Consider the following 26,296-nt stretch of genomic DNA (forward strand, 5'->3'; position numbering starts at 1 on the left):
GCCCTCCCCTTGTCCATTTGGTCATCACAGAAGCCATCCCAGAAGTTTGTGACCCCTTCCCTGGCCAAAGATGGTCGGTCCAGGACTCGTCACCTTCCCAAGCCCAGCCAACTGCAGTACCCATTGCCCAGAGACAGTCGACTAGTCCAGAGGGAAGCACCGGGCCCACACAGACCTATCTGAACCCTTCCATGGGAATGGCAGGCAGGCTTTTGTGGTTGCTTGTGTTCTAAGTTGAGACTTTTGAGATCTTGTTTCTTGTTATGGAATCAGAGAAGGAAAGGATTTCACTCTGTGTTAAGAAAAGAAAGAAGCAAAGATGAGAGATGGCATGTGGGTAGAAATCCAGACAGTCCTGGTTCCTCTTGTTACTGAAGCCCAGATACATACCAGGCTTTTGCATTTCTGCTTATACACAACTTACTATGTATGATAAATCCCAATTTTTACTCATGATATTTAGATCTGGGTTTCTGTTGCCTCTACCCAGTGTCCTTACAGATGCTTAGTCCAGATAGGTCTCACGTCCTTGGTTCCAGTTTGAATCCTGATCCTTGGTGCCCACTCATCGAGATTTGGCTGTGCCCTTACTCTTGCACTTGGACTTGCATGGTTGTTGTGGTTGTTAGCTTTATGCCCTACTCCAGTCTGACACCTCTGACCACTCAGATGAGCTGCCTCCACCCTGACCTCAGCCCATCAAACTCCACCTTGATTCCCCTGTGAACTGAGGGGAATAGGACAAGAAGTTCACAAGAAGCCTTGGTACAAGCTGCGGTGGCAGACCTGTGCCCAAATGCTGTGGGGTGCCAAGAAGGGAGCCATAGCTTCCTGCTTCAAGGACGAGGTGTTCACAGGGTCTTAGCTAAGTCTTGAAGGCTGGTAGGAGTTTTTTATTAGAGAAGTTGTAGGTTTACAGGAAAACCATGCAGAAAATACAGAGTTCCCATCTATCGTTCTATTACCATCACCTTGCATTAGTGTGGTACATTTATTACAACTGATGAAAGAGCATTTTTATAATTGTACTATTAACCTCATATGGTCCTTGGTTTACATTAGGGTTTACTGTGTATGTTATACGAACCTACGGTTTATTTTATTTTTTTCATCTTTATTCTGGTAACATATATACAATTTAAACTTTCCCCCTTTTAACCAAATTCAAATATGTAGTTCAGTTGTATTAATTACACTCACAATGTTGTGGTCCCATCACCACCATCCATTACCAAAACTTTTCCATTAACCCAAATAGAAGCTCTGTAGACTTTAAGCATTAGCTTCCCTCCCTAACCCCACCCTATCCCCCAGTAACCTATATTCTAGTTTCTGACTTTATGAATTTGCTTATTCTAATTATTTCACATTATTGAGAACATGCAATATTTGTCCTTTGGGGCCTGGCTTATTTCATTGAACATGATGTCTTCCAGGTTCATTCATGTTGTAACATGTATCAGGATTTCATTCCTTTTTACAGCTAAATAATATTCCATTGTGTGTAACACCACTTTTTTTTCCTTCTTTATTTTCTTTTAAATGTTACGTTCGTTTTTCTCTCCCGGCAGGCGGCAGTGGAGGTGGCACGGCAAGTGTAGCGATGGCCAAGGTCTAGGCTCCCGACCTTCGCGGAAAGAAGGAGGAGCTGCCAAAACAGCTGGACGACCTGAAGGTGGAACTGTCCCCGCTACGTGTCGCCAAAGTGACGATGGCGCGGCGTCCAAGCTCTCCAAAATCCGAGTTGTCCGGAAATCCATTGCCCGTGTTCTTACTGTCATTACCCAGAGTCAGAAAAAGAACCTCAGGAAGTTCTACAAGGGCAAGAAATACAAGCGCCTGGATCTGCGGCCCAAGAAAACACGTGCCATGCGCCGTAGGGCTCAGTAAGCGTGAGGAGAACCTGAAGACCAAAAAACAGCAGCAGGAGGAGCTGCTGTACCCCCTGCGGAAGTTTGCAGTCAAGGCCCGAGCATCGTGGTATTAATAAAACACAAACTGGCTGAAAATAAATAAATGTTACATTAAAAAAATATGAGGTCTCCATATATCCCCCACTCCACCCACACCACCCCTCCCACATCAACAAACTCTTCCATCATTGTGGCACATCCACTGCACCCCGCAAATACTTTCTGGAGAACCCCTGCAGCACATGGACAGTGGTCCACATTGTAGTCCACACTCTCCCCCAGTCCACCCAGTGGGCCACGACAGGACACACAACGTTCAGCATCCGTCCCTGCAGCACCACCCAGGACAACTCCAAATACTGAAAATGCCCCCACACCATATCTCTTCTTCCGTCTCCCTGCCATCAGCAGCCACCGTGCCCACCCTCTCCTTATCACTACTACAGTTTCTTCCCTTAATAATCACAGTAGCTCCCCAGCAGAACACCAATAAGTCCACTCTAAACCATACTCTATTCCTCCATCTTGTGGACCTGGGATGACTATGCCCAGTCCCCCTCTACATCAAGAGGGGGTTTAGATTCCACATGGATGATGGATGCAATTCTCCTGCTTGCAGCTGTAGGCACTCTTGGCTCCCTGGTGTGGTGGTTGACCTTCTTCACCTCCCTGTCAGCTGACCAGGGTAAGTCCAAGAAACCAGAGGGAAGGAGCTGCAAGTCTGCTGAGGCCCAGGGCCTGGCTATCCTGTGGACAGTTCAGAGATTCATACATTTTGTTTATCTCTTCATCTGTTGATGGATGCCTGGGTTGCTTCCATCTTTTGGCAATTGTAAATAACGATGCTATGAGCATGGGTGTACAAATATCTACTGTAGTCACTGCTTTCAATTCTTTTGGGTACATACCTAGAAGTGGGATTGCCAGGTCATATGGTGATTCTATAATTAGTTTTCGTAGGAACCAGCAAGCTGTTCTCCACAGTGGCTACACCAGTTCACATTCCCACCAGCAATGAACGAGTGTTCTATTTCCCCACATCTTCTCCCACGCTTGTAATTTTCTGTTGTTGTTTTTCATTAGTAGCCATTCTAGTGGATGTAAAATGGTATCTCATTTTGGTTTTGATTTGCATTTCCCTAAAGGCTAATGATGTTGAGCATCTTTTCATATGCTTTTTGGTCATTTGTATATCTTCTTTGGAGAAATAGCTATTCGTGTCTTTTGCCCATTTTTAAATTGGGCTGTTTGTCCTTTTGTTGTTGAATTGTAGGACTTCTGTATATATTCTGTATGTTAAAACCTTGTCAGATATGTGATTTCCAAATATTTTCTCCCATTCTGTAGTTGTCTTCTTACTTGCATGATAAAGTCCTTTGAAGCAGAAAAGTTTTAAATTTTGATGAGGTCCCTTTTATCTATTTTTTTTTCTTTTGTTGCTTGTATTTTTGGTGTCTAAGAAACTATTTTGGTGTCTAATGGTCTAAGAAACCGTTGCCTAACACAAGGTCCTGAAGATGCTTCCTCATGTTTTCTTCTAGTTGTTTGATAGTCCTGTTTCTTCTTTTTAGGTCTTTGTCCATTTTGAGTTGATTTTATATATGGTGTGAGATAGGACTTTACCTTCATTCTTTTGTGTATGGACATCCAGTTTTCCCAGTACATTTGTTGAACAAAGTTAAGTGGAGAGGACTGGGATTGGGAGGAAGGCAGCTTGGCTATGGAGAAAGCAAAAGGAACAAAATAGACCAAAAAAGTTTGTAGAAAAATGGATCTATAAATAAAAATTGCTTCCACTTTGATTCCTACATTATTTAACAGGCTTTACAATTTATTCCATCCTTTCAAAATGAACTTATTTGTGAGAGGAGGACAGTTGCTTACATGTCTATTTAAAAAAAGAAAAGAAAAATATAGAAAAGTATGAAATCCTTTCAACTACCCTCTCATAATCTCAGCCAATATTTTTGCATATATACTTATTACCTTTCTTTTTAACTATCTGAAAATTTATATTTTATAAAGGTAGATTTTAACTATTCATATAGTTTGGTAGCCTGCTTTTTTCACTTTGCAATATTTTAAGGACAAATTTGAATCTAATAAATATACATCTACATCACAATTTTACAACATTGTCATTTACGTGGCAGCCTATTTTTCTTTGTATGGGTGTACTACCACATCTTAACCATCTCCCTGTTAACAGACATTTAGGCTGCTCCCAATTATGTGTTAGTGTGTGTCTATCAATTTTATATCAAAGTTGTAATAAACAGATTTTTGTACAATTGTCTACTTATTTTCTAAGGATAAATCCTAAGAAGTAAAATTGCTATGTTAAAAAGTACTCATATTTGCAAGTCTTTTGGCACACATTGTCAGAAACCCTTTGGAAATGTAATTTACTCTCCAACCAACACTGTATAAAGATAGTTTTTTTCATGCTGTTTAGACTCTTAATTTGGTTCTTTTCTATCTGCCCAGTGGTTACAAATCAGATACATTTGTGGTTACCTACCATTTACTTTTTTACTATGCACCTTTTTATATGACTATTGACTATTCATATGTGTTACTTAAGAATTATCCATTCATGCCCTTTACACATTTTTTTTTGGATATTATTTATCTTTTTGTGACTGATCCATGAGGGTATTTTAATACCTAAAATATTAATTTAAAGTATGCACCCATGCTTTCCCCTAAGCACTTTCATGATTTAGATGTTTATATTTAAATCTCTAAATTTTTCTGAAATTTGTGCTGATATAAGGTGAGAAAAAAGGCTGTAATTCCTGTTTTTCCAAATATTCAAAATTCACACTATCTGTGAAAAATGGAAATGTCACCTTTTATCACATATTAATTCTTACACATAATTGGGCTGGTTTTAGAGGATTTTTTCTTTACCAGTGATCTGTCAGCTAATCCTTGCCAGACACATTCTGTTTGACCTACAGGCACATTATCAAGCATTTTAATATCTGGTAGGGCAATTCCCTCCACACAACCTTTCTTTTGCTCAATTTTCTTGGCTATTCTTATGAATTTATTCTTCCAAAAGCACTTTGGAATCATTTTGTTAAATCCCCTCCAAATTCCATTGATATTTTTTATGGAATTGCGTTAAATTAATAGATTAAATTACAGGGCATTGACATCTTTATAAGACTTCCAGAAGCATGATGTCTTTCCATTTATTCAAGTCCTCATCTATGCCCCACGGTAAAGTTTTGTCATTTTCTTTGTATAGGGAACTACATGTTTCTTGTTAAAGTTATTCCTGGGTATTATATATTTGGTTGCTACTGTGAGTGGGAACTTTTTTCTATTATATTTTATTGCAAGTTCATGCAGGAATATAGCAAGCCATTGATTTTTATATATATGTTTATACTATTGGATCTGTCTGGCAGGAGTGAGAGCCATGAAAGTGATGAGCCTCTACCAGAAACAAACCCCAAAGGAGACTGAGAATGGGAGAAAGGTTCAGGCTTCTCCAAACTCTCTCCTTCCAACGGAGGGTGCTCCCCACTGGCCAAGCCCAACTGGCAGTCTGATGATGGGGGGAGTAAGGAAAGTCATGGAATGGAGCCAGATCAAGGAGCAGAGCAAGGTGTCTTCATAAGGGCTGTTGATTGCTTCTAAAAATCACATCTGCTCTCAGATAATGAGTATGTGACTCCACCATGATGGTCACAAGTGTGCTCACTGGATTGAGGCCAAGATGGAAAGAGGAGCAGATGTGGCTCAAACGGTTGAGCGCCAGCTTCTCACATGGGAGGTCCTGGGTTCAGTTCCTGGTGCCTCCTAAAAAAAAAAATCAACTCAGGCTCAGCGACTGAGCACTGGCTTCCCACATACAAGGTCCCAGGTTCAATCCCCGGCCCCAGTACCTAAAAAAGATGGAGAAATAATAGTTTTGAGGGGATGATTGAAGTAAGCTTATAACCTCCTGAGATAACTATTCTGCAGGGGAATTCCTGCATGTGGATGTATTAGTACTTTTTTAATTATTAGAGCAGTTGTAGGTTAATGGAAAAGATATGCAGAAAGGTATTTTTTTGTAAATAAATGATTTAGAATTATTCATTAGGTAAAATATATGTGTCTCTCCAACAAGCCCCAAGAGGTAGGGACCAAAGGCAGTTCACTCTCTGAAGGAACACTGCAAAATCTTATTTTCCTCCTTTTGCTTGTTTTCCCCTTCCTCAGAGGCTAAAGGGGGAGAGAAGTGAGGGTCTCCTCAGCAGGTGCCTGCCCCTCAAGGCTCCAGTGCCAGCCAGATAGACCAATAGGATCTCAATAAGGTAAGTATTTTTAAAAGAGAGAGACTTGCTAGAAACCAACATGAACTCATGGTCCTGCGCTAAAATGTAATTTCAATTCTGTGTAGTTCATGTTTCTTACAGCCACCCAGACATGTTATCTTGAGGGAAAAACCTTCTTAAAAGCTTCGTGAGGGATTTTTTTGGTCATCTTGGCTCAAAGAATGTTTGAAATGAAGTGCAGTTGAACGTATTTGAACACAAACAATTGAAATGTTAACTTTTGAGGTCCTCCTGCACTTCAACTCTCTGCCCTGGGCAATAGCTCTGTGCTTCCCTGTCTTGTCCGTTCCCCCTTTCCCCCACGAAGTCAATACAACTGTTAATGGCAGAGTCTGTGTTTTACCCACGTTTGGGTCTCCCACATACTCTAACACAGTGACTGGCACAAAGCCATCGTTCTACCAATGTTCACGGGATAAATGAAGGAGGGAATGGAACGGAGGTTCAGTTTCCTCATCTATGGAAGGGGAGACTTGGACATTTGCATTTTTGACCATGCAATGGAGAAATTCCTCTTGGACCCTTTGCCTGTGGGAGGCGAGAACATGGGGGCTTTTTTCCCCCTGCACCACCGGCATGTGTCTGTTCTCCCAGATGAGTCATCTGGCAGCCAGACACCAGCATTCTCGGACAGAACAAGTCAGGTACTTGCTAGGGAGCAGCGGGCCCATAAATCTGTGCTGCGTCCCCCGCGGTTACCTTGGGAACACTGGGGCACAGCCAGGAAGTGGGGGGTGGGAGAAGAGGTGCTGCAGACAGAGATGGCTCTGGCCATGTCCCAGCCCTCTCCTGCGACAGCCCTGCAGCAGCTCTCACTGTCTAGGCTGGAAGCGTCTTGTCGCCCATGAAGGGCAGGGGTGGTCCCCAGACAAGAGGCCCTGCAACACACACAGAGCCCCATGCCAAACGTTCAAAGAGGCAGAGCGCATCAGTTAGCATCGGGGGAGCCGGGATTGGTCTGGCGTTTCAGTCCTTCACCATTCTGCCAGCAAGGAATAAGCAGGGCCCTCTTCACCTTTCTGCCTCGGTTTTCTCATCTGCCTAATGGCAATCAATTGAGATAACCAGTGTAGAATCACAGGCCTGGAATTGTAATGTCATTGTCTGGAGAGAGTGTCAGGCTGCTTCACATTGCTGGTGCCTGGGGTGAATTTAGCATCCTCTCTGGGCTTTTTTCCTCATCTGCAAAAGTAGGATTTCAATCCTACTTCTCTCAAGGGTTACTGAGCTTTACATTCATCATCATAGTTATTGAAAAGGGCTGATGTGAAGATTAGATCAGACAATATAGTAAACTGCTCGGCCTAAATCCTGATATAGAGCAAAAACAGTTAATAAAGGCAGCTGTAAATTTAACCATTATTATCTTCATTATTATTATTATCCTCACTACAATCCACCAAGGATTATCCCATTTTACAGATGAGGAAACTGTGCTCAGACACATTAAGTGACTTGTTCAAGGTGCCTAAGAAGCAGCTTCTCTGATAACGGCCAAATAGTACTGTAAAAGACGGGATTATTCTGGAGACTCTGTGGGAGTGTGTGGTCAAGAAAGCTGATATCACTCTGCTCCGTGCCCCTCCACACCCACAGGCTCCCCATTGTGGTCTTATGATGGCTAGGGCACCTCCAGACTTTGCTTCAAACGTTATCTTCAAATCTCATGGCAAAAAAGGTCCCTGGCCACCCATTGGCTCTGATTAGATCAGGTTCCCCCACCCCCTAGAGCTGGAGTGGGGCCTAGTCTAGGGATGGGGAACTCAGGAGACAAATGGAGGTTGAATGAAAGCTAGGGCCCAAATACGACGCTCTTGTGTGCGTGCGTGCGTGTGTGCGTGTGCGTGTGTGTGTGCGCGAGCATGCGAAAGCTCTAGAAGACATATGCCAAGAGGTCAATAGTGATGACCTCTCTGGACAGTCGAATGAAAGCCGAGTTCCCTTTTCTTTTCTATATTTTTCCATAGTTTTACCATAAGTGCAATTTACTTTGATAATTTCTTAAAGGCTATTTTTATTTGTTTAGTGGGTAAATAATGAAAATAATATACATTTATCTTAGCTTATTTCCCTTTAAGAGTATTGGGCTGGGAATCAGAAGGCCTCAGTTCTCGTTCTGGCTCTCAGTGACCATGGTCATATCACTTGTCTGGCCTCAGTTTCCCCATCTGTGAAATAAGAGAAGGGCTATATAACTTCTAAAGTCCCTTCAGGTTCTGAATCCAGCTCTCCTTCTATGTATCCTCAGCAAGTCAAAAAGTGTGGATACATACACTGGATCTTAAGTGAGCTACTTTAATGCAAGGAGAATAATTGTTTCTGAATAGGAAACGATTCTGTCTGCAATGGGTACATTTATGGAGTCAAAAGTTACTTTGTCAGTTGAATGTTGTTCCCAGAGCCTCAAAGACGGGACCCTTCTTCAGTGAGACCAGCCAACCACTCCGTCTCAGAAAAACTTCTCCATCCTTTAGAGGAAAGAAGAATTCACATTACTGAGTGGGCCCAATATGCGCCAGACTCAATACAAAGTGCATAATACATATGGTCTAATTTAAACTCATAACACTTGTGATTGCCACCACTTGTTTGGCAAGTAAGTAGAAGCTGAAGTCCCTTGAAGTGTTATTTAACTGCCACATCATTACTGAATGTAAGTCCATGACTCACCACCTCATAAAGATTCTTGAGAGGAAGAGATGCTTTTTTTTTTTTAGATTTATTTTTCATTTATTTATTTCCCCTTCCTCCCTCCCCCCAGTTGTCTGCTCTCTGTGTCCATTAGCTGTGTGTTCTTCTGTGACCGCTTCTATCCTTATCAGTCGCACCGGGAATCTCTGTTTCTTTTTTTTGTTGCGTCATCTTGTTGTTGTGTCAGCTCTCCGTGTGTGCGGCGCCATTCTTGGGCAGACTGCACTTTCTTTAGTGCTGGACGGCTCTCCTTACAGGACTACTCCTTGCGCGTGGGGCTCCCCTACGCGGGGGACACCCCTGCGTAGCATGGCACTCCTTGCGCGCATCAGCACTGCACATGTGCCAGCTCCACACGGGTCAAGGAGGCCTGGGGTTTGAACTGCAGACCTCCCATGTGATAGGCAGACGCCCTATCCATTGGGCCAAGCTGGCTTCCTAAGAAATGCTTTTTATTCCTCTCTATATGTCCTTCAGACCCTAACACAGTGCCCAACAAATATTTGATCGTTAGAATAGTCCTCCTATTATCAGTTTCTTGAGTTGATATTAAATGATCCCTAATATCAAGTTTTGATCTCCAGTATCAAGTTTTGGCCAGCTCATTGAAGCATACACCTTTGGTTTAAAAATGATTTTAGTTCATATAAAAAGGGAGGTAGGAGAGGAGCAACATTTTAGGCCATTATCCATTGCTGGCAGGAATCCATCACTTTGAAGAGCCTCATTGGACTTTGAGGAAATGGGACTTTGGACTGGTATACTTTGGTCAGGAATAGGTTAGAAATGGTCAGGTTTTATGGGTTGCTAGAGCAACATAAAAGCATCCGAATTTGGGGGGAGGGTGGTTACAGTAAAAGAAAGGAAAGGTTCCATGGAAGAGAATGTATCTCACTATGAAAATACAAGATGGTAAGTACATAGATTAGATAGTGATGATAGTTTGATCTATCAATCAATAGATGATAGATAGATAGATAGATAGATAGATAGATAGATAGATAGATAATCAAGCAAAGTAAACTTCTTCTGACACAATTTTGCCCTCAGGAAACTCTGGTTTCAAGGCTGGGCTGGGCAGTTGGAATCAAATAGGCTGGGCCAAAAACAAGAACACAAAAACATTTTCTAAGAAAGAAAGGCAGTAGAAAGACAACAGTTTTGCAAATTTTGTTTTACTTTGACTTTTGGTTAAGGCTGAAATCAGCCTGCTTTTTCCATTCATTTACTCATTCACTCTTCTAATAAATATTTTCTAATCTCCTCCTATCTGTTCGACACTGTACTAGGCCGCTGGGAGGACAAAAAGAAGCACATCCCCGCTCTCGTTTAGCCTGAAGTCTAAGGAGGAAGACGGATACTAATCAACTAATTACACGAGTAAGTGTGCAACCACGGACAGAGGTACATGCTATGAAGGAGAGGGTTTTCTGAGGCCTGGGAATCAAGGAGCCTCACCTAAAGTGGAGGGGGAAGGTGGGCCACGATGGCCTTCCCTGAGGAGGCGGCCTTGAGCTGAGACGTTAAGAACTACTTGGCACTAGGCAAAGATGCCACAGCAAGTGGAGGCTAAAGCCATTTTCAACGGGTCCAGCGGACGCAAGACCAGCAGGACGGTCGGCCAGAACACCTGGGTTCAAGGCCCAGCTCCTAACAGGACTCTATGAGATGGCCGGTCGAGCCATTTGCACTCTGGGCCTCCACTGGATCATCTGTAAAATGGGGATATTGGACTAAGATGTTTCTCAAAAGGTGGTCTGCAGCCTCCTGAAACAGAATCCCTGGACCACATATGGGAAACATAAATTCCCAGGCCTCACCTCAGATATCCTGAATCAGAGTATCTGAAGGTATGGCCCAAGAATCTGCATTTTAAGGCTCACTCTGGGTGACTCCCAGTTAAGTTAAGCATCACGGGCTTTGTAGAGGTTTTGTCTGCTCAATGGCTCCAGATTTCTTCCTTTCTAAATTCCTGGGCTCCTGATGGGGGCAGCTGAAATGGGCAGTCCCCCCGATTGCACAAAGGAACATTCTGAAGTTTTCAGGTGACAGTAAAGAGTTGAACTGCCATACCTAGAGCTGGTTCACCTGTTTTAGCGACAAGTTCCCCAGTTTGACTTAAGAGAAAACCGCTCCGGACTGAATTCTTTTTTTTTTTTTCTTTTCACCCCTCAACTCAGCACCTGAAATTTAATTGAAAATAAATATTCATTGGAGTTTGAGGCACGCCTCAGTCACGTTTCCCGCCCTTTCCCTGCTCCCCCTTCTCCTCTGCAGTATCCAGGTGTAGGTAGAGTTTCACTGGACCCCCTGCTTCCCCTGCCCTTCCAGAGCACTGTCTGTGATAGGATGATTTTCAGTCTGTGACTCTCTTTGGTCTGATACTCAAAGAAAATAACTATGGACACTAATTGCACCATGCCCAAGGAGTGAAGGCTGGGAGGCTGCTAGACCCAGCTGGCTTTCTCTTTTCCTCTGCACTGTAAGCCCCACCAACCCCATTTCCCACACCCAACAACGCCTCCCGTGACGTGGTCTCCAACCTCCCTGGGAGTTCTTGGTGTGTTGAAATACACCAAGTAAGCCCTGAGCTCTCTGGGTAAGGTAGAGCTGATTTCAGAAGTTACATCTCGAAGGCCACATTTTTTCCACCTACCTGATAGCATTCCAGGATAAAATGAGGGACTGCATGTGTAACCCATGCCTAGTACACAGGATGTTCTCAATAAATTTTAGCTCTTCTTATTTTTTGTTATTGTTATTGTTATTGTTCTTATTTTTCCAGCCTCTGTTTGTCCAGTGCTAGTTACATCAGAGAACAAAAAATAGGTCAGTCTTATCAATTGCAATAAAGGTTTGGAAGGATCCCTGAGGGAAAAAAAAACAACAACAGGAAAATCTGTACCTGATTACTCCAGATACTGAGAAACCTGTTGTATATATTTAAGATTATACAAAATATCAACAATAGCTAACACTTGTTGAGATCTTCGTAGGTGCCAGACACAGCCCCATTTAATCCTCACAACAGCTCTAGGCGGTAAATTCTATTAAAATTCCCATTTTACAGATAAACAGACAGAAGTTTAACTGAAGTAGCTTGTCCAAGGTCATAAAGCTAGGAAGCGGCAAGCGCTAGAATTTGCTCTGTCTGGATGAAACCAGTCTGGTGTGTAAAAAGCCACTTCCTTACAGCTCACCAGCTTCTCACACTGTCTTTGGAATCTTTAGTTGCTCACACTCTCTCTTGAATGGAGATAGACAGCAGTTGGTTACCATCATGGGATGAAACGCCTTTCCACTCCTTAAAGACAGTTATTGGATTAGGTCTTTCCATCCCTCTCCTTAGAAAAGTTGAAACACAAAGCTGATATGAGCCTGTGAGCTCACTTGAGGTTTCCAGGGAGGGGAGAGATGGATGTAATCCTTGGATCAGGCTCTGGAGAAGAGCCCATGTTTGCGTTGTGCATTAGCACACAGCCCCAGACAACTTCTGCCTCCTTGGATCTGTGTCCCTGGCCTGCTGGAGTTTTCCCAGAAGGTCCTTGGGTTTTAGCAGCAAGTCCAGCTCAATAGCCAAATTTGTGGTATCTGAGTATCTCTAAAGTATCAACTTTAAAGTCCCAGTGTCTCTGCTCTAATCCCGTCTCTGGGTAACCTTGGGCAAATTAATTAATCTCTCTTCTTCTCAGAGTCCTCATCTGTAAATTGGAGTAGCAATGTCTAACAGAAGTGTTCTTTGGAAGATTAAATGAGATGTTGCATGTGAATGAGATTGGCAGGGTGCCTGGTGCATAGCAGCCTTCCTCACAGTTAATAAAAACAGGGCCAAAGGGAGAAGGCAAGACTTGCCACTAAAAGGATCACACATGTAAGGGCAGAGGAGAGATTTGTGGACCCTCCCAGGAACTTGCAATTCACACCATGTTGCGAACTGCCATTTTACCATAAGTTTCCACAATATCCTCCTCCATCTCCCACCCTGAGCACTCACCCCCACAGTCCCACAAGAGGCAGAAAAACCAAGGACCTCCTTCTCCCCACCATCTTTCCGGGTCTCCCAAGGCAATTTCCAAATCTGCCTGATTGACCTTCAATAAACAACTGAGAAACGCTGGGCATTTCCTGTCTCAGCATTCCTCAGTGCTCGATAAAGATGGGCAGAGGAAAACAACTTCTTTTCAGCCTAGTTTGCCAGGCCCAGGGGGCCAAAGAGATACCATGTGCTATTTCCCAAGCAGGCCCACCCCCACCCCAGGGTCCTACACTGGTCCGCCCTGCCAGGGAATGGAGATGAGAAGGCAGAAACCATCCTGTGACTTCACTTCCTGGCTTTGCTCCCCAGGGGCCTCGTCTGCCCTCTTCAAAACTGGGCTCTAGCACTTTGTCCAGTTACAAACTTTAAATGCCTCCGAGGAAAAGTTTCCCGCCACTCCCTTTAGACCTTTCTGAACTTGTGCCAAATCCCCCAAAAGAGTTGGATGGTTTGGTGCAGAGAGCACAAAAGAAGAGGAAGGATGGAGAGGTTGTCATTTATTTATTTGTTTCCTTATGTAGCTCACATCCCTGTTCAATGTCAGACACATTTCTCTATGCACATTCCCGTTATTCGTCTTAGACTGTAGCCTCCAGGAGGACAAGGAAGGCCGGCGTCAATTCTCTTTACTCAGTCCAAGTTCCGCTCCATGACAGATGGTGAAACACTAGATTCGTTCTATTGCCCAAGAATGAAAGAGGTTGCACCTTGTTGGAGAGAGTTAGGGGGAGAGAGGCGCAGCAAACAAAATTAAGGAACTTGGCACTGAGGAGGTCCCTCCAGGGAATTCAGGAAAAGTGGGGGGCAGTTTCTCAATAAGGTCTAGGACCCCCAAAGTTTAAGAACCGCTGGTAAGAGATTGCTCTTTCACTTAAGTTGGGGAGATATGATTAATACATATAAAGTCCCAGAGGTCACCCATATAGTAATGGTAGCTGCCTTTTGTTGAGTGATTTTTTTATGAGCCAAGCCCTGGCCTGAGCATTATGGATTTTACCTTTTTTAATTCTCACAACTACCTAGAATGTGCATTATTTCAAGCAGAAAGCATTATCCTCAGGTCATGGAGGGGGAAATGGAGACTGAAAGAGTTTACATAACTTACCCAAGGTCACACATCTGGTCAGCTGAACCTGGGATACCAATTCAGGCCTGTCTGACCCCAGCGCCTGTGCCAGGCTGCAGAGGCTGACGGCAGCAGCAAGGGGCATGCAGGAGCCATGGCGGTGGAGTCAAACGTCCCAGCTCCTGAGCCACGGAGCATTTGACCTGAGGCAAAGTCCTTCCTCTTTCTGGGCCTCAGTTTCCCCACATCTAAAATAAGAGGGTTGGACTAGATCAGGGTCAGCAAACTTTTTCTGCAAAGGGTCAGATAGTAAATATTTTAGGTTTTGCAGAACAGATGGTCCCCGTTGCAGTTACAACTACTTAACTCTGCCATTGTAGCCCCAAGGCAGCCACAGATCTTGTGTCAACCAAAGGGCATGGCTCCGTGCCAATAAGGCCTTATTTACAAAGACAGGCTATGCATGGCCCGAGGGCTGTACTTTGCTGACTCCTAGACTAGATGATCTCTAGGATCCTTCCAATTCTGGCATTTTGGAAGTCTGTGATCCTGACTTGTGGCAGTGGATCCCAGTCGGGCCAGTGCCTGAAAAAGCCAGCGGTGAAGAGCTTACTTCCTTAAGTTGTTTTGTTTTTTTTTTAACTTTCATAGTTTCAACAAATGTAGGTAAAAAAAAAAAAAAGTAAATCCCTCGCATGGCAGTGCCAAGGGGACTTGGGAAGCCCAAGTGAAATCTCCATCAGCTTCCTGCCCTCGGCCATGGATATGGACAAGTGACACTTCAGTCTTCAGGAAAGCCTGGTGCAAACACACCTGCCCTCCCACCTTCAAACCAGATCACAACCTTAAGAGCCTTTTTAGAAAACTCTGGAGTCACCACAGCTCTTGGGCAAAGCGATGGCTGTCATGAAAGAAAACAGCACGTGCTCCCCCTCGCCCGGACCCCGAAGCACCCCAGGTTGGTTTGGCAACCTTGACCGTATGCCACTGGTGCTGCTCCTGGAGCACGAGGGAGAGAGGACCAGCTCTCTGGCTCCAGAGAAAGCAGGCCTGTGAGATTCCTGTGTTCCCTTGCCTTGCGCTCTCCCACCCCAGCCTATAATTCAGGGTTCCTGGGCTCTCCCAAAATATGGAATGTGACTTCAACCCCTGAATGACTCGGCAAATAATCTTCACCAGCGTGCTGCAAAGGGTCGCTACTGAGCTTTCTCCACTTTTTCAGAGAATACTGTGCGGTGGAATTTCTGGAGTGTGGGAATCCATGCTCACCAGAGGGTGAAACGTAATTACCACAGAGAAAAGCAGTTTTGCCAGGAGAAAGCTGAAATCCCTTCCTCCTGGGAGTCTCTGACCCGCTGTCTTTGGAGACAGAGGAAATGTCTTTGGTGTAGGCAATGCACCCTGCCCAGAGGAAAGGGTGCTTCTCATCTCCACCTGAGGTTCAGAAGAACAAAAGTTCTCCTTCAACTCCCCAAAGACCCCAGCCTATGTCATGAAGCAGAGGCCTCGCACCTCCAGTTCTTTTCTGATTTTCAGCCTCATTTATTGGGTGCTTTGTATTCCAGCTGTGCTACCTGCTAACCATGTGACCTTGGGCAGGTCATTTAAACACCCTGGGCCTCAGATTCCTCCTCCATAAAGTGGAGATGACTACAGCACCCACATCATAGGACTACTTGATAAGGTTTGAATGAGATCATGTATGTAAGGCACTTTGGGCACAAATGCCAAGCACATAGTAAGCATTCAACAGCTCTTATCTAATTTCAATGCTATAACTCTGTGCTAGACATTTTATACACATCATCACATTTAATCTTCACCACAGCCCTCTGAAGTTGGGATTATTATTATCCTCATTTTACAGGTGAGGAAATTTGGGCTCTGAGAGGTTACATTACTTAACCAAGGACACACAGCTAATAAATTAGTAGAACTGAGACATCTGTTTGATGCCAAAATTAAGGCACTTAATCGCTTTATATCCTGCCCAAGGTGACCTTAGTAGCTATTAAGTAATAGAGGTAAGATTAGAGTCCAAGTCAAGTCTCCTCTCAACTTCTGAGCAGATGTAGCGCTGGCCTGGGAAGCAAGGAAGCTTGATCTAAGGAGCTGCTCTGCAGAGCCTTCTCTCCGGAATAGCTCTGCCTTGCTCTCCCTCCCTGATCTCTGCCTCACTCATTCAGGGACCTGATCACATTCTGTCTTCTGATGTAATTTCCTTCAGGGCGAAGACTGAGCCCTCTGCTGTCCGCCCCCCCACCCCCAAGTTCTTTCTTTTTTTAAAGTCCCAGCTTGGTTGGTGCAGCGAGAAGGATGAAAGCATTGGAGCCAGACAACAATGCTTTGAATACCAATGCTCCTTAGTCACTAAATGGCCTTGGGCATGTCATGGCACCTCTCTGAACCTGTTTCTTCATTTGTAAAACAAGGGTAATTCCTACCTTGCATTGTTATGGAGATTTGAGTAATAGCACTTAGAGTACCTACAGAGTTTCCGGCAAATTGTAGGCATCTCTGAAGGCGCCTTTACAGTTATCATCTCCCCGGGCACCTGCCTCAGTGCTCGATTATTGTTTGCTTGATCTAATCCATCTTTGATTCACTTGCAGCACCCAGCATGCTGCTTTACACAGAGTAGATGCTCGACAAACAGCAGGTTGACTGGAAAATCCTAAAGAGCTAGAGAGGGAGAACGGTGCAAAACCACACGAGCACAGGCTAGAGTTCTCCTCCCATGGATCCCCTAAGCAGCTCCCTGCGTGGCCCAGGGCCTCGATTTCCCCCACAGGCCAAACTCTGCGGCAGCTCCTCCTAGAGGGCTCGCAGAACTGGGAGTCTGCAACATCGGTGGTTTCTAATGTAATAAGACGGATAATGAAAAGGTTCTTTTTCCCCAAGCCTCGAGTGAGTCAGAGCTCAGTGCTTGGCTTTGCCCCAGGGAGTACCGAGAAAATGAAATATCTTCCATATCCTCATGACACCTAAACAAATGGTCAATTCCATGGGTCAAATATCAGCCTGAGGGGTGAAGAGGCGTCTCTAGAGAAGGGAGGGGAAGGTCCTTCGTGGGGTCCTGGCACAGGGCTGATGTTCAGGCAAATACCTGTTTGCCCTGTGGTGGGAGGTCTGTTTTGCCTTCGCCAAAGACACCGGTAAATGACTTTGGGAGGATTTTGAACCCCCAGATCTAGCTTCATAACCTCTTTTCACGTTCTGACATCTCTATCAAGACATAATTCTCAAGTAGGTAACAAACTACTCTTTCAAAACAAGTATCCACTGACTCCGAGTCTCAGACTTACTCTCCTACCCACCCCACTGCACCCCCAACTGCCAGCCTTTTCCCACCTTAGAAATATGTGTGATAGGCTGAGTTTTCATGTTGCAGCTGTTTACTGTGATTATGTAGACAGCTCCCGTAAATTCAATGGTGTGCTGCCGGCTGTTCAATAACTGGTGAAATCAATGCCCGGAGAAGTGGCAAGTGGGCCACCACAGTCAAAATGTGGAGTTAGAACTGGCTGCTCAGGCCGCTCCACCCTCCCCTCCCCACAGCCCTGTCTGTGCTAACCTCCAGCTTTGTGCCAAATGACTGGCTTTTTTCTTTCCTCCTCCTACCTCCCATTGGGTGTAAAGCAGTTCAAGAAGAGTGTCATCATCCTAGATTGAAGATATTATGGTGAGAACTGAGTGCACGCCACCCCACCCCCATTGTGGAAGACACTCTCAAGAAGGGGCAGCAGAAGTTGCCTGCAGGGCCACTTTGTCCAGTGAGGAAAGCAGAATCACCTGATCACAAGATCATCTGACCAAGACCCCTATGTCCAGACAAGTTAGACATAAGCTGCCTAGAACCAAGGACAATCTCTCCTCATCATTGAGACCCCTGCCCAAGTTTCCCTGTTCTCACACCCACTATTTAAAAACTCCTGTGGTCATAAGCAGCTTCCCTTGCAGCAGCGGAAGAAGGACTGGTCTGTGGGCCAGGAAAACTGAGTCTGACAGCCAGCTCTACCCCTAACTAGCCAGGGGAGCTTGGCAGTTCCCTTTGCCTCCTGGAACACCTCCAAAATGGGAAGATGGGCAAGTTAGGGCTCTGGGAGCTCTTGAAGATCTAATCACTATATACCTGTGACTCTTATTTTAAAATCTTCAAATACAACTTATGCCAGTTCGATTAAGATGGGGGGGGATCTGTTTTCAGGGCTATCTCTATGACGAGATTTCTTAACCTTGGAGAACTCCTTGAAGTAATGTTTGTGGGAGTCTGCATTTTGGCCAGAGAAGATTCAGACATTCATCAAAATCTCAAGTAGGTGTGTGATCACCTCTATCCCTATAAAAATAAAAAGGGCTTATGAACATAACTCTAAGCAAGTTACATTAACTCAGTGGAAGAGCTCCTGCCTAGCATACACAAGGTCTCTGGTTTGATCCCTGGCTCTTCTCTGAGAAGTGGTACAAGGTTATCAAGCATCCAAGAATGTAGCACTGGGTCGAGGAGCTGAGAGGTTAACCGTCTCCTTCCCCACCCCTCAATGTCAAGTTGGAGTGGTTACCAAGGACAGCCCAGAACAGGGCATGGGAAGACTAAGATGCAGGCTTAGGGATGAGAGTAGTCAAGCTTTACTTTTCAATCTCCAGCTGTCACTGCCACTGATGTGTCCATTTGCCATATGACCTCAGGAATGTAAATAACTTTCTCCAAAACACGGTTTTCTCATCTGTCAGTGGAGAATGGTCATGCCTCTCTCAATGTGTTGGTGTGAGGAGTAAAGGAAAATGAGTAAATGTTTGGCTATCAGAAGTTCAATAAACGTCAGTTTTCTCCCAACACCAGAAGCTGGGGCCCCAGAATTTACTATTTGGAAGACAACTCCATCTGTAACCGTCATCCCATCCCCTACCATGTCCCCAGGGGGAAAGCGTGACATAGCAGCTCTGTGCTCAGCTTTAGAACTGACCCACGTCAGCTGGGTTCAGTTTCAGGTCCTCTGCTTGATGGCTGTGTGGAGCTGAGCAGAGTTCAACTTCGCTCTTGCTTGGTGTCCCCTCCACACCATGGGAAGGGTGATGATAATATGTCTCCTCTCAAAGGGTCATGAGGAAATGCAAAAACAACTTCGTGCACTGTCTAGGACACGGTAAGTGTTGGATAAATGTGAACTAACTTAAAGCTCTCCCTTCACTTTTTTTTTAATCCGTACCTTCCCTCCTAAGCACCATTCACCTGCCTGTGGAAGTCTGTCCCTGAGGCTGAATGTCCAATATGGATTTCATTCAGAAAGGGGGGGAGAAAACAACAAATGACTTAGATCCCCCCAGGCCCCCTCCCCTGATGCTTTGAGGTGCCTTACCAACCCCAATGTCCATCCCAGATAGTCCAGTAGCTAAGTTCCTCATTTCCCTCAGGCCTTGACTCAAATATCGCATTAGTGATTCCCTGAATAGCCCCATTTAAAATACCAAGTCCACATGCACACACAGCACTCCATTTCCCCCTCTTTGCTTTATTTTCTCCACCGTGCCTATCACCCTCGTATTTTGCTTATTTATTTTGACTGTCTCCTCCCACTAGAACGTAAGCTCCTCGAGGGCAGAGTGCTTTGTCTCTTTTGCTCAGTTGCTCTGCCCACAGAGCCTAGAGCAGGCCCTGGCTGTCTGCTAGGTAGTCAGTAACTATTTGTTGAGTGCCTGAGGGAACAGAAGCTGTAGGAGGGGGGGGTGGGAGGGGGGAGGAGGAGTATGGTGTTTTAGGAGGCCCAGAGGTTTCCCATAGATGAAGGATAGGGGTTGGTCTCAGATCTAACTCATGTCCCACTCACCTGCCTAATCCAGGGGCTCACTCCAGGTGCCCCCTCTTGGTGGTCAACTTCCCCACCCCACTTCTGAAACTGAAGAGCGGCTAGGAGGGGAAATCATCCCATTGGGCCACTCTGGGGTGGGAAAAGGGGATCCCCGCACCCTGGTGGCTGCTCCACATCCCCCGCCCCCGGCCTCCCGGCTGACCCGGGTGGCGGCGTCGGGGCTCAGGGCGCCTTCGCTGGACCCGCATTGCCCCCTAGTGCCGCGCGGAGTCAGGGCGCCCGGCTCCCCCGCCTGATGTCACCGCCGTGCAGTCAGCCCAGAGGCGGCTCATTGAAAGCAGACCCTCCTCGGCGCTCGGCGGAGCAGGCGCCGCTGGCCGCAGCCCCGTCGCGGGCCGGGCAGAGCCGGGCGCCCCCTACCCCGCCGCGCCCTCCGCCCTGCGCCGCCCAGCGAGCCCGGCCCGGCGCGCCTGACGTGGACCATTAAACTTGGAGCTGCCGCCTCGTCCCCTCTCCTCCGCCTCCCTCTGACAGGCGAGCGAGCGGCTCGGTGCAGGCAGGAGACGTGCTGCCGGGCTGGGCGGCCCGGGGGCGATGACTGCTCGCCAGGAGGGCGCCTCTGGGAAGAAGACCGCGGTGGCAGCAAAGTTTCAGGGCAGCTGAGGAGCCCTCGCCGCAGCCCTTCCGAGCCCAATCACTCCTCTGGCTATGGAGGGCGGACTCTAAAATGAATCCCGATCTGGACACCGGCCACAACACATCAGCACCTGCCCGCTGGGGAGAGTTGAAAAATGCCAACTTCACTGGCCCCAACCAGACCTCGAGCAACTCCACACTGCCCCAGCTGGACATCACCAGGGCCATCTCCGTGGGCCTGGTGCTGGGCGCCTTCATCCTCTTCGCCATCGTGGGCAACATCCTGGTCATCTTGTCTGTGGCCTGCAACCGGCACCTGCGGACGCCCACCAACTACTTCATCGTCAACCTGGCCATTGCCGACCTGCTGTTGAGCTTCACGGTCCTGCCCTTCTCGGCTGCCCTGGAGGTGCTTGGCTACTGGATGCTGGGGCGGATCTTCTGTGACATCTGGGCCGCCGTGGACGTTCTGTGCTGCACAGCGTCCATTCTGAGCCTGTGCGCCATCTCCATCGATCGCTACATTGGGGTGCGCTACTCCCTGCAGTACCCCACGCTGGTCACCCGGAGGAAGGCCATCTTGGCGCTCCTCAGTGTCTGGGTGCTGTCCACGGTCATCTCCATCGGGCCTCTCCTTGGGTGGAAGGAGCCAGCCCCCAACGATGACAAGGAATGCGGGGTCACCGAAGAGCCCTTCTATGCCCTCTTCTCCTCCTTGGGCTCCTTCTACATCCCTCTGGCGGTCATTCTGGTCATGTACTGCCGGGTCTACGTCGTGGCCAAGAGGACCACCAAGAACCTGGAGGCGGGGGTCATGAAGGAGATGTCCAACTCCAAGGAACTAACCCTGAGGATCCACTCCAAGAACTTTCATGAGGACACCCTCAGCAGTACCAAGGCCAAGGGCCACAACCCCAGAAGCTCCATAGCTGTCAAACTTTTTAAGTTCTCCAGGGAAAAGAAGGCAGCCAAGACCTTGGGCATTGTGGTCGGTATGTTCATCTTGTGTTGGCTACCCTTCTTCATTGCTCTACCACTGGGTAAGTCGGGGACGGCCAGAGGGTAACTGGGCCTCTTTGGTTCTCGGGTTTACTGATGAGCTTACTGTAAAGTTTTGTGTCTGTGCCTGTGTTTTTAATGAAGTCGTGCGTGTTTGGAGAATGGATAATATTGTTGGTTCTGCAAAGGCTTTGCAGATTGGGTAGCTGGCCAAGAACCAACTCAGGTGTTAGTGAAACACGCTGAGGTACTAGCCACATGAAATTGAACCACGGGAGGAAGATCTGGTATATGGAATGACTCATTCAGCAGCCTCGGTTTAATAATTGAAAAGGACACTGGGTTTGAACATCACACCGGAGTTATTTTGGTAGTAATGATGTGTCTGCTAAGGCAGCGCCACTAATGCAGCATACAAAATAGTTTGTAGTTACTGCAGACGCGGCACTGGAGAAGCAGGGAGGCAGCGCGTACACAGAGAGGCAGTTTTCATTCAGCATTTCCAGGGCCCTTGCAGAGCCCCACACTTCTAAGAGCTGTGCAGAGGCGGTGTTCTCTCCCACCTCCCCTCACCCCTTGCCCTCACCTCAATGCACCCTCTTCATTATCAGTTAATGAGAGCATTTTTACAGCCACCCAGCCCCAACCAGCCTTTAAGTTATCTAAAGCTTGTGATGCAAAAGAAAAGGAAGATGACCACAGGGTCACACATTCTGTTTCATCCAAAAAATATTCCTAACTCCAGAGATTTATGGAATGCCCCAGAATTAAATTATAGTCGTCTCTCGCCTTCCACTGTCAGCCACAAAATCCAAATGAGACAGAAGTAGATGGGTCCTTCCCCCCCTATAATAATGTGTCCATCATCTTTTGTTTGGTGGTCCTACTAACTGAACTGATCGAAAGGTTGTCTGATTTCTTGTAAGAAGGACTGGTAAAAGGGAAACCTGGAGGAGGATGTTGTGACATGCTTCCCACACGGCTCGGGAATCCCTTTTCCCCTCTCTGAGGTATTGATCTGCTGTGATTTCTTCTCCTGTCCCTGGGGGACACCACAGAAAATGAATGGAGGGAGGTGGTCATGGCACAGTCTTGTGTCGTGATAGCGGGAGTGATAACAGCTGCTGTGTGCCTCAGCCACATCCACCTTCAATCCCACCAGGGGCTCCATGAGAGCCGAATCTGACCAAAACCCTCGAGTAACTGGAATTCGGAAGACACACAGCTTCAAGAGAAAGAGGCAAATGGATATCAGGCAAATGGAAAGAAAGCAAACGGATATCGGGAGTTTCCCCTTTAAAAAAAGAAAATGAAAAAAAAAAAAAAAGTTGTTTAACCTACTCTCTATGTCATGTTTCTAAGGCAGGCTTGCCAGCAGATGCTTTTCAAAAATATTTTCAATGGTAAGTATTAGTGGAAAGGGTTTGAAGTCCTGACCCCCAGAAGTGATCAAATCCCATTGCAGAGAAGCTTTCTTTTCTTTCCCAAGCTTTCCTGATCCTTTTGCAGGCATTTTGGGGTTACAGCAGATGGTGGTTCATACGGCATTGGGGAGTGTTACAAAGGTACAAGGAAGTGGTCAGGCTGCTGTGCTAGCCATGTGACTTTGGGCAAATGACTGCAACTCTGTGAGCCTCAGTTTCTTCAACTGCAAAATGGGGCTAATAATATTTGCTTCATAGGGTTTGCATGTCAAGCACTTAGCACAGCATCTGGTATAAAGTAAGCTATTAGTATCACAAACCAACCCCACTCATCTCTCTGGTATAACTCTGTGTTTTCTCCTTCCAATACTACATCTATTACTGAAGGCTCAGAAGAGAAACAGGTTATCCCCTTTCTTCCTTCTGCCTGGCCCTCCAGCCTGCAGAAGCTTCCATCCTCAGAGAAGACAAGGCCCCAGAAGGATGCAGGGAGAGATCAAAGGAGGAGGAGGCTTTGGCTTTAGAGGGCAGAGGAAATCGCTCCAAACAGGTGAGGAGGCTGCCAGCCTGTTGAAACGGAAAGGGCAGCCAGTGCTCTGATGAACAGGAGCAATTGCGTTCCCATCTGGACTTTGGCATCAGTTAGCTCTGTGAGCGCAGGCTGGTTGCTTTACCTCTCTGTGCCTCATAGAGCTCACCTCTAGAGAATGAGAGCCTTGTTTTCAACCTTGAATAAGGACCAGAATCACCTGTGGGACTTGACAAAAATGTCACTTCCTGGGCCCAATCCACAGAGAATCTGATTCAGTAAATCAGACGGCTTCCAGAAATGTACATGTTCACTCTGCCCACAGGGTGATTCCGAGGAAGGGATCCACACAGCAGCCTTTGAGAATCTCTGGCCAGAGGCTCTCTCAGCTCCCTTCATGGGAGCATCCCGGATGCCAGGATTCTACATGCCGCAAAGCTCCGCCCTTCCCCAGCCACACGGTGGTTTGGCGTGAGGTGGCTTCCCTCTGGGTCCTGTGCTTCAATTCATCAAGACCTCCTCAGCTTCTTCCCCCCCAGCACTGTCTCCTCTCACACACGCACGCTTCTTCCCTCCTTTCTGCCCATGTGTTTATGAGACCTTGTCCCCTTAGCATCTCAGGTCCCTTTTTCCCATGCCATAGAAAGTGATATGATTGGATGAAAACCTTGTGACCACTCTTATCTGGATCTCTGGAGGTTCCCCAATGTGCTGTCCCTGAGCAACTCCATCCTCATCCTTCCCTGGAAACCTGCGCACGTGAGGAGTATGAGCTCCAGGTAGGACTGCCTTGGATTTGGGATGGACTCCAAAAGATACCCAAGAGCTTCAGAGAGGGTGTCGGTTCATGTTTTCTTAGTTAATTTAGGGAGAGGATCTCAGCAAAATGAAGATGTGGGTTTCTCCTACCTCGGAGTTCAAATAACACCCAAACAGAAGCAGAATGATGTAGAACAATGCCTTTGGAATCTGATGAAGGCTCCAAATTCTAAATTTTCCATGAAAGGTTTTTCACTCGTAAGGGGAAAAAGCCGAGCAGGGGAAGGCAGCTCTTGGCCAACAGGGAAGTATAGGTAGGAGTGACTTCCAATTGGAGGTGGACTTCCAGGTGCATGGATGGCATGAGATTTCCATAGTTGTGTTTGTCTTCTCCGTGGGAGAGAAGGGTTGGGATTCCTCCTGGGAGGGAGAGAAAACAGCCATGGCCCACGCAGGATCCTGCTCAGGGGTCCCATTTGTTTTCCTTCCTCCCTTATTTTTATTTTTGGGAGTAGAGTGGGGCTGCCTGCAGAGCTGGGCATTTCATGTCCTGCTGTGCCCCCCCACCTGGAACCCCTCCCTACTTCCTCCCCACCCTTTCCCTGTGGCCTCAGACAAAGTCAGGCCAGGGACCGGCACTCACTCGGGAGTAGGGATGGACTCGACCAAACAAGGACTTCTTTATTAGGCCCCTGGAATCAGGCCAGGGAGGGCCAGGAAATAATTGGAATATAATATGGCAGCATTTCTACCCACGGGCATGACAAGATGTCCACGAGAGTCCTCCGCTGCCAGGCGTTGTAATGAAGCCTGCTCCCACCTGCGGGGGGAAGGCTGGTAGGGTCTCAAGCGGCGGCCCCACTCCTGAGGGATGTGCCCTGCAGTGGAGGGGGTAGCAGGAAGTATTGGGCAGCCAACTGGTAGCTGGGCTTAGTGAGCTGTTTAGAAAACACTGGAACCTTGCCTCGCTCCAAATCTTTCTTCCGTCTTTCAAAATGCTGAAAGCACCAGGAAGCCATTCTTGAACTAACTGCTTTCCCCTCCAAATAAATGAAGGTCAATTTGAAAGAAACAGTTGTGCTCTCTACAGTACTGGAACCAAAGTGGATTCCCTCTCTGTATCGGTTTGTTTCTCCAGCCCTCTCATGCAAATGGGGACTGATGCATTTTCACCTCCCAGGGGAGCTCAAGGGAGGGTGAGGGTCTCGGGGATGACTCGGCAGAGCCGCTCCCCACGAAGCGCAGGCCAGTCGCCCACCCTGAAGTTCCAGAACACAGCGACTTGAGCTGTCCACGAGGAAAGCAATCGGTCGGAGTCCTGGGTGAGGAGGGCGGGGGTGAGGGGGTTGCCCACAGGAATTTCCTGGAAGAGGGAGATCCTATCAAAGAAGGAAAATAACTTATCAAATAATTAGTGAAGACTTTCTAATGCTCCTAGGCAGTCTACTAGGCACCGGATTCTTGAGCCAAAACCAAACATGGCCCCTGCCTGCAGGACACTTCCAGCCTAGTGAGATCTTATTATTTTTGAATGTTTACTATGGGCCAGACTTTCTGATACATCCTCTACAGACATTATCTCATTAATCCTCCAAGCCTCTCTGCCAGGGGAGAGTAATTGCTTTATGGAGGAAGAGCCTGAAGCTCAGAGAGGCTACACTACCTGCCCAAGGTCACACGGCAAGCAAAGGAGAGGGTCTAGGGTTGAACTGAGGTCTAAGCCATGTCTGGCCTCTTTGCTATCTGCTCCCAACCTTCTCTCATTGCAAATGTTCTCCAGGAACAGCAGAGCCTCCATCACAAGCTGCTTATTGTGCTTCTGTTGCAAAACCCTGCCTTTCTTTTACTCCAAAATCCCCTGAAAAAGGACCACCCATGAATCATGAGGGAATGCCATTTCACGTTGGAGCTCAGGGCTAGAATTTCTCCACGCCTCCTGCACTGTCACATGGGTCCCTCGAGGTTGGCATCTTTGTCGGTCGCCCCTGTCCTTGGGTGGACCTTGCCCTTTATCTAGGAACCTGAGTTTATACCCATTCATTCATTCACTGGATAAAGTATGTATTTATTGAGTGCCTGGTGTGCGCAGGCATTTGCTT

General features: G+C 46.8%; 1 protein-coding gene and 1 pseudogene across 1 annotated transcript in view; both read left to right on the forward strand.

Annotated features, from left to right (window-relative positions):
* Positions 1–1,603: 1,603 nt before the first annotated feature.
* On the forward strand, positions 1,604–20,324 carry LOC101440360 (large ribosomal subunit protein uL29 pseudogene; annotated as a pseudogene).
* Positions 20,169–26,296, forward strand: part of ADRA1B (adrenoceptor alpha 1B) — a 61,100-nt gene continuing 54,972 nt past the window's right edge. Inside the window, exon 1 of the mRNA XM_058281596.2 lies at positions 20,169–21,526. Within this exon, the coding sequence (XP_058137579.1) occupies positions 20,578–21,526 (949 nt within the window). The 5' untranslated portion in view covers positions 20,169–20,577. The remainder of the gene's footprint in view (positions 21,527–26,296) is intronic.

The sequence above is a fragment of the Dasypus novemcinctus genome, chromosome 2 (genome assembly GCF_030445035.2).
Source record: "Dasypus novemcinctus isolate mDasNov1 chromosome 2, mDasNov1.1.hap2, whole genome shotgun sequence".
In the NCBI taxonomy this organism is placed as follows: Eukaryota; Metazoa; Chordata; class Mammalia; order Cingulata; family Dasypodidae; genus Dasypus; species Dasypus novemcinctus.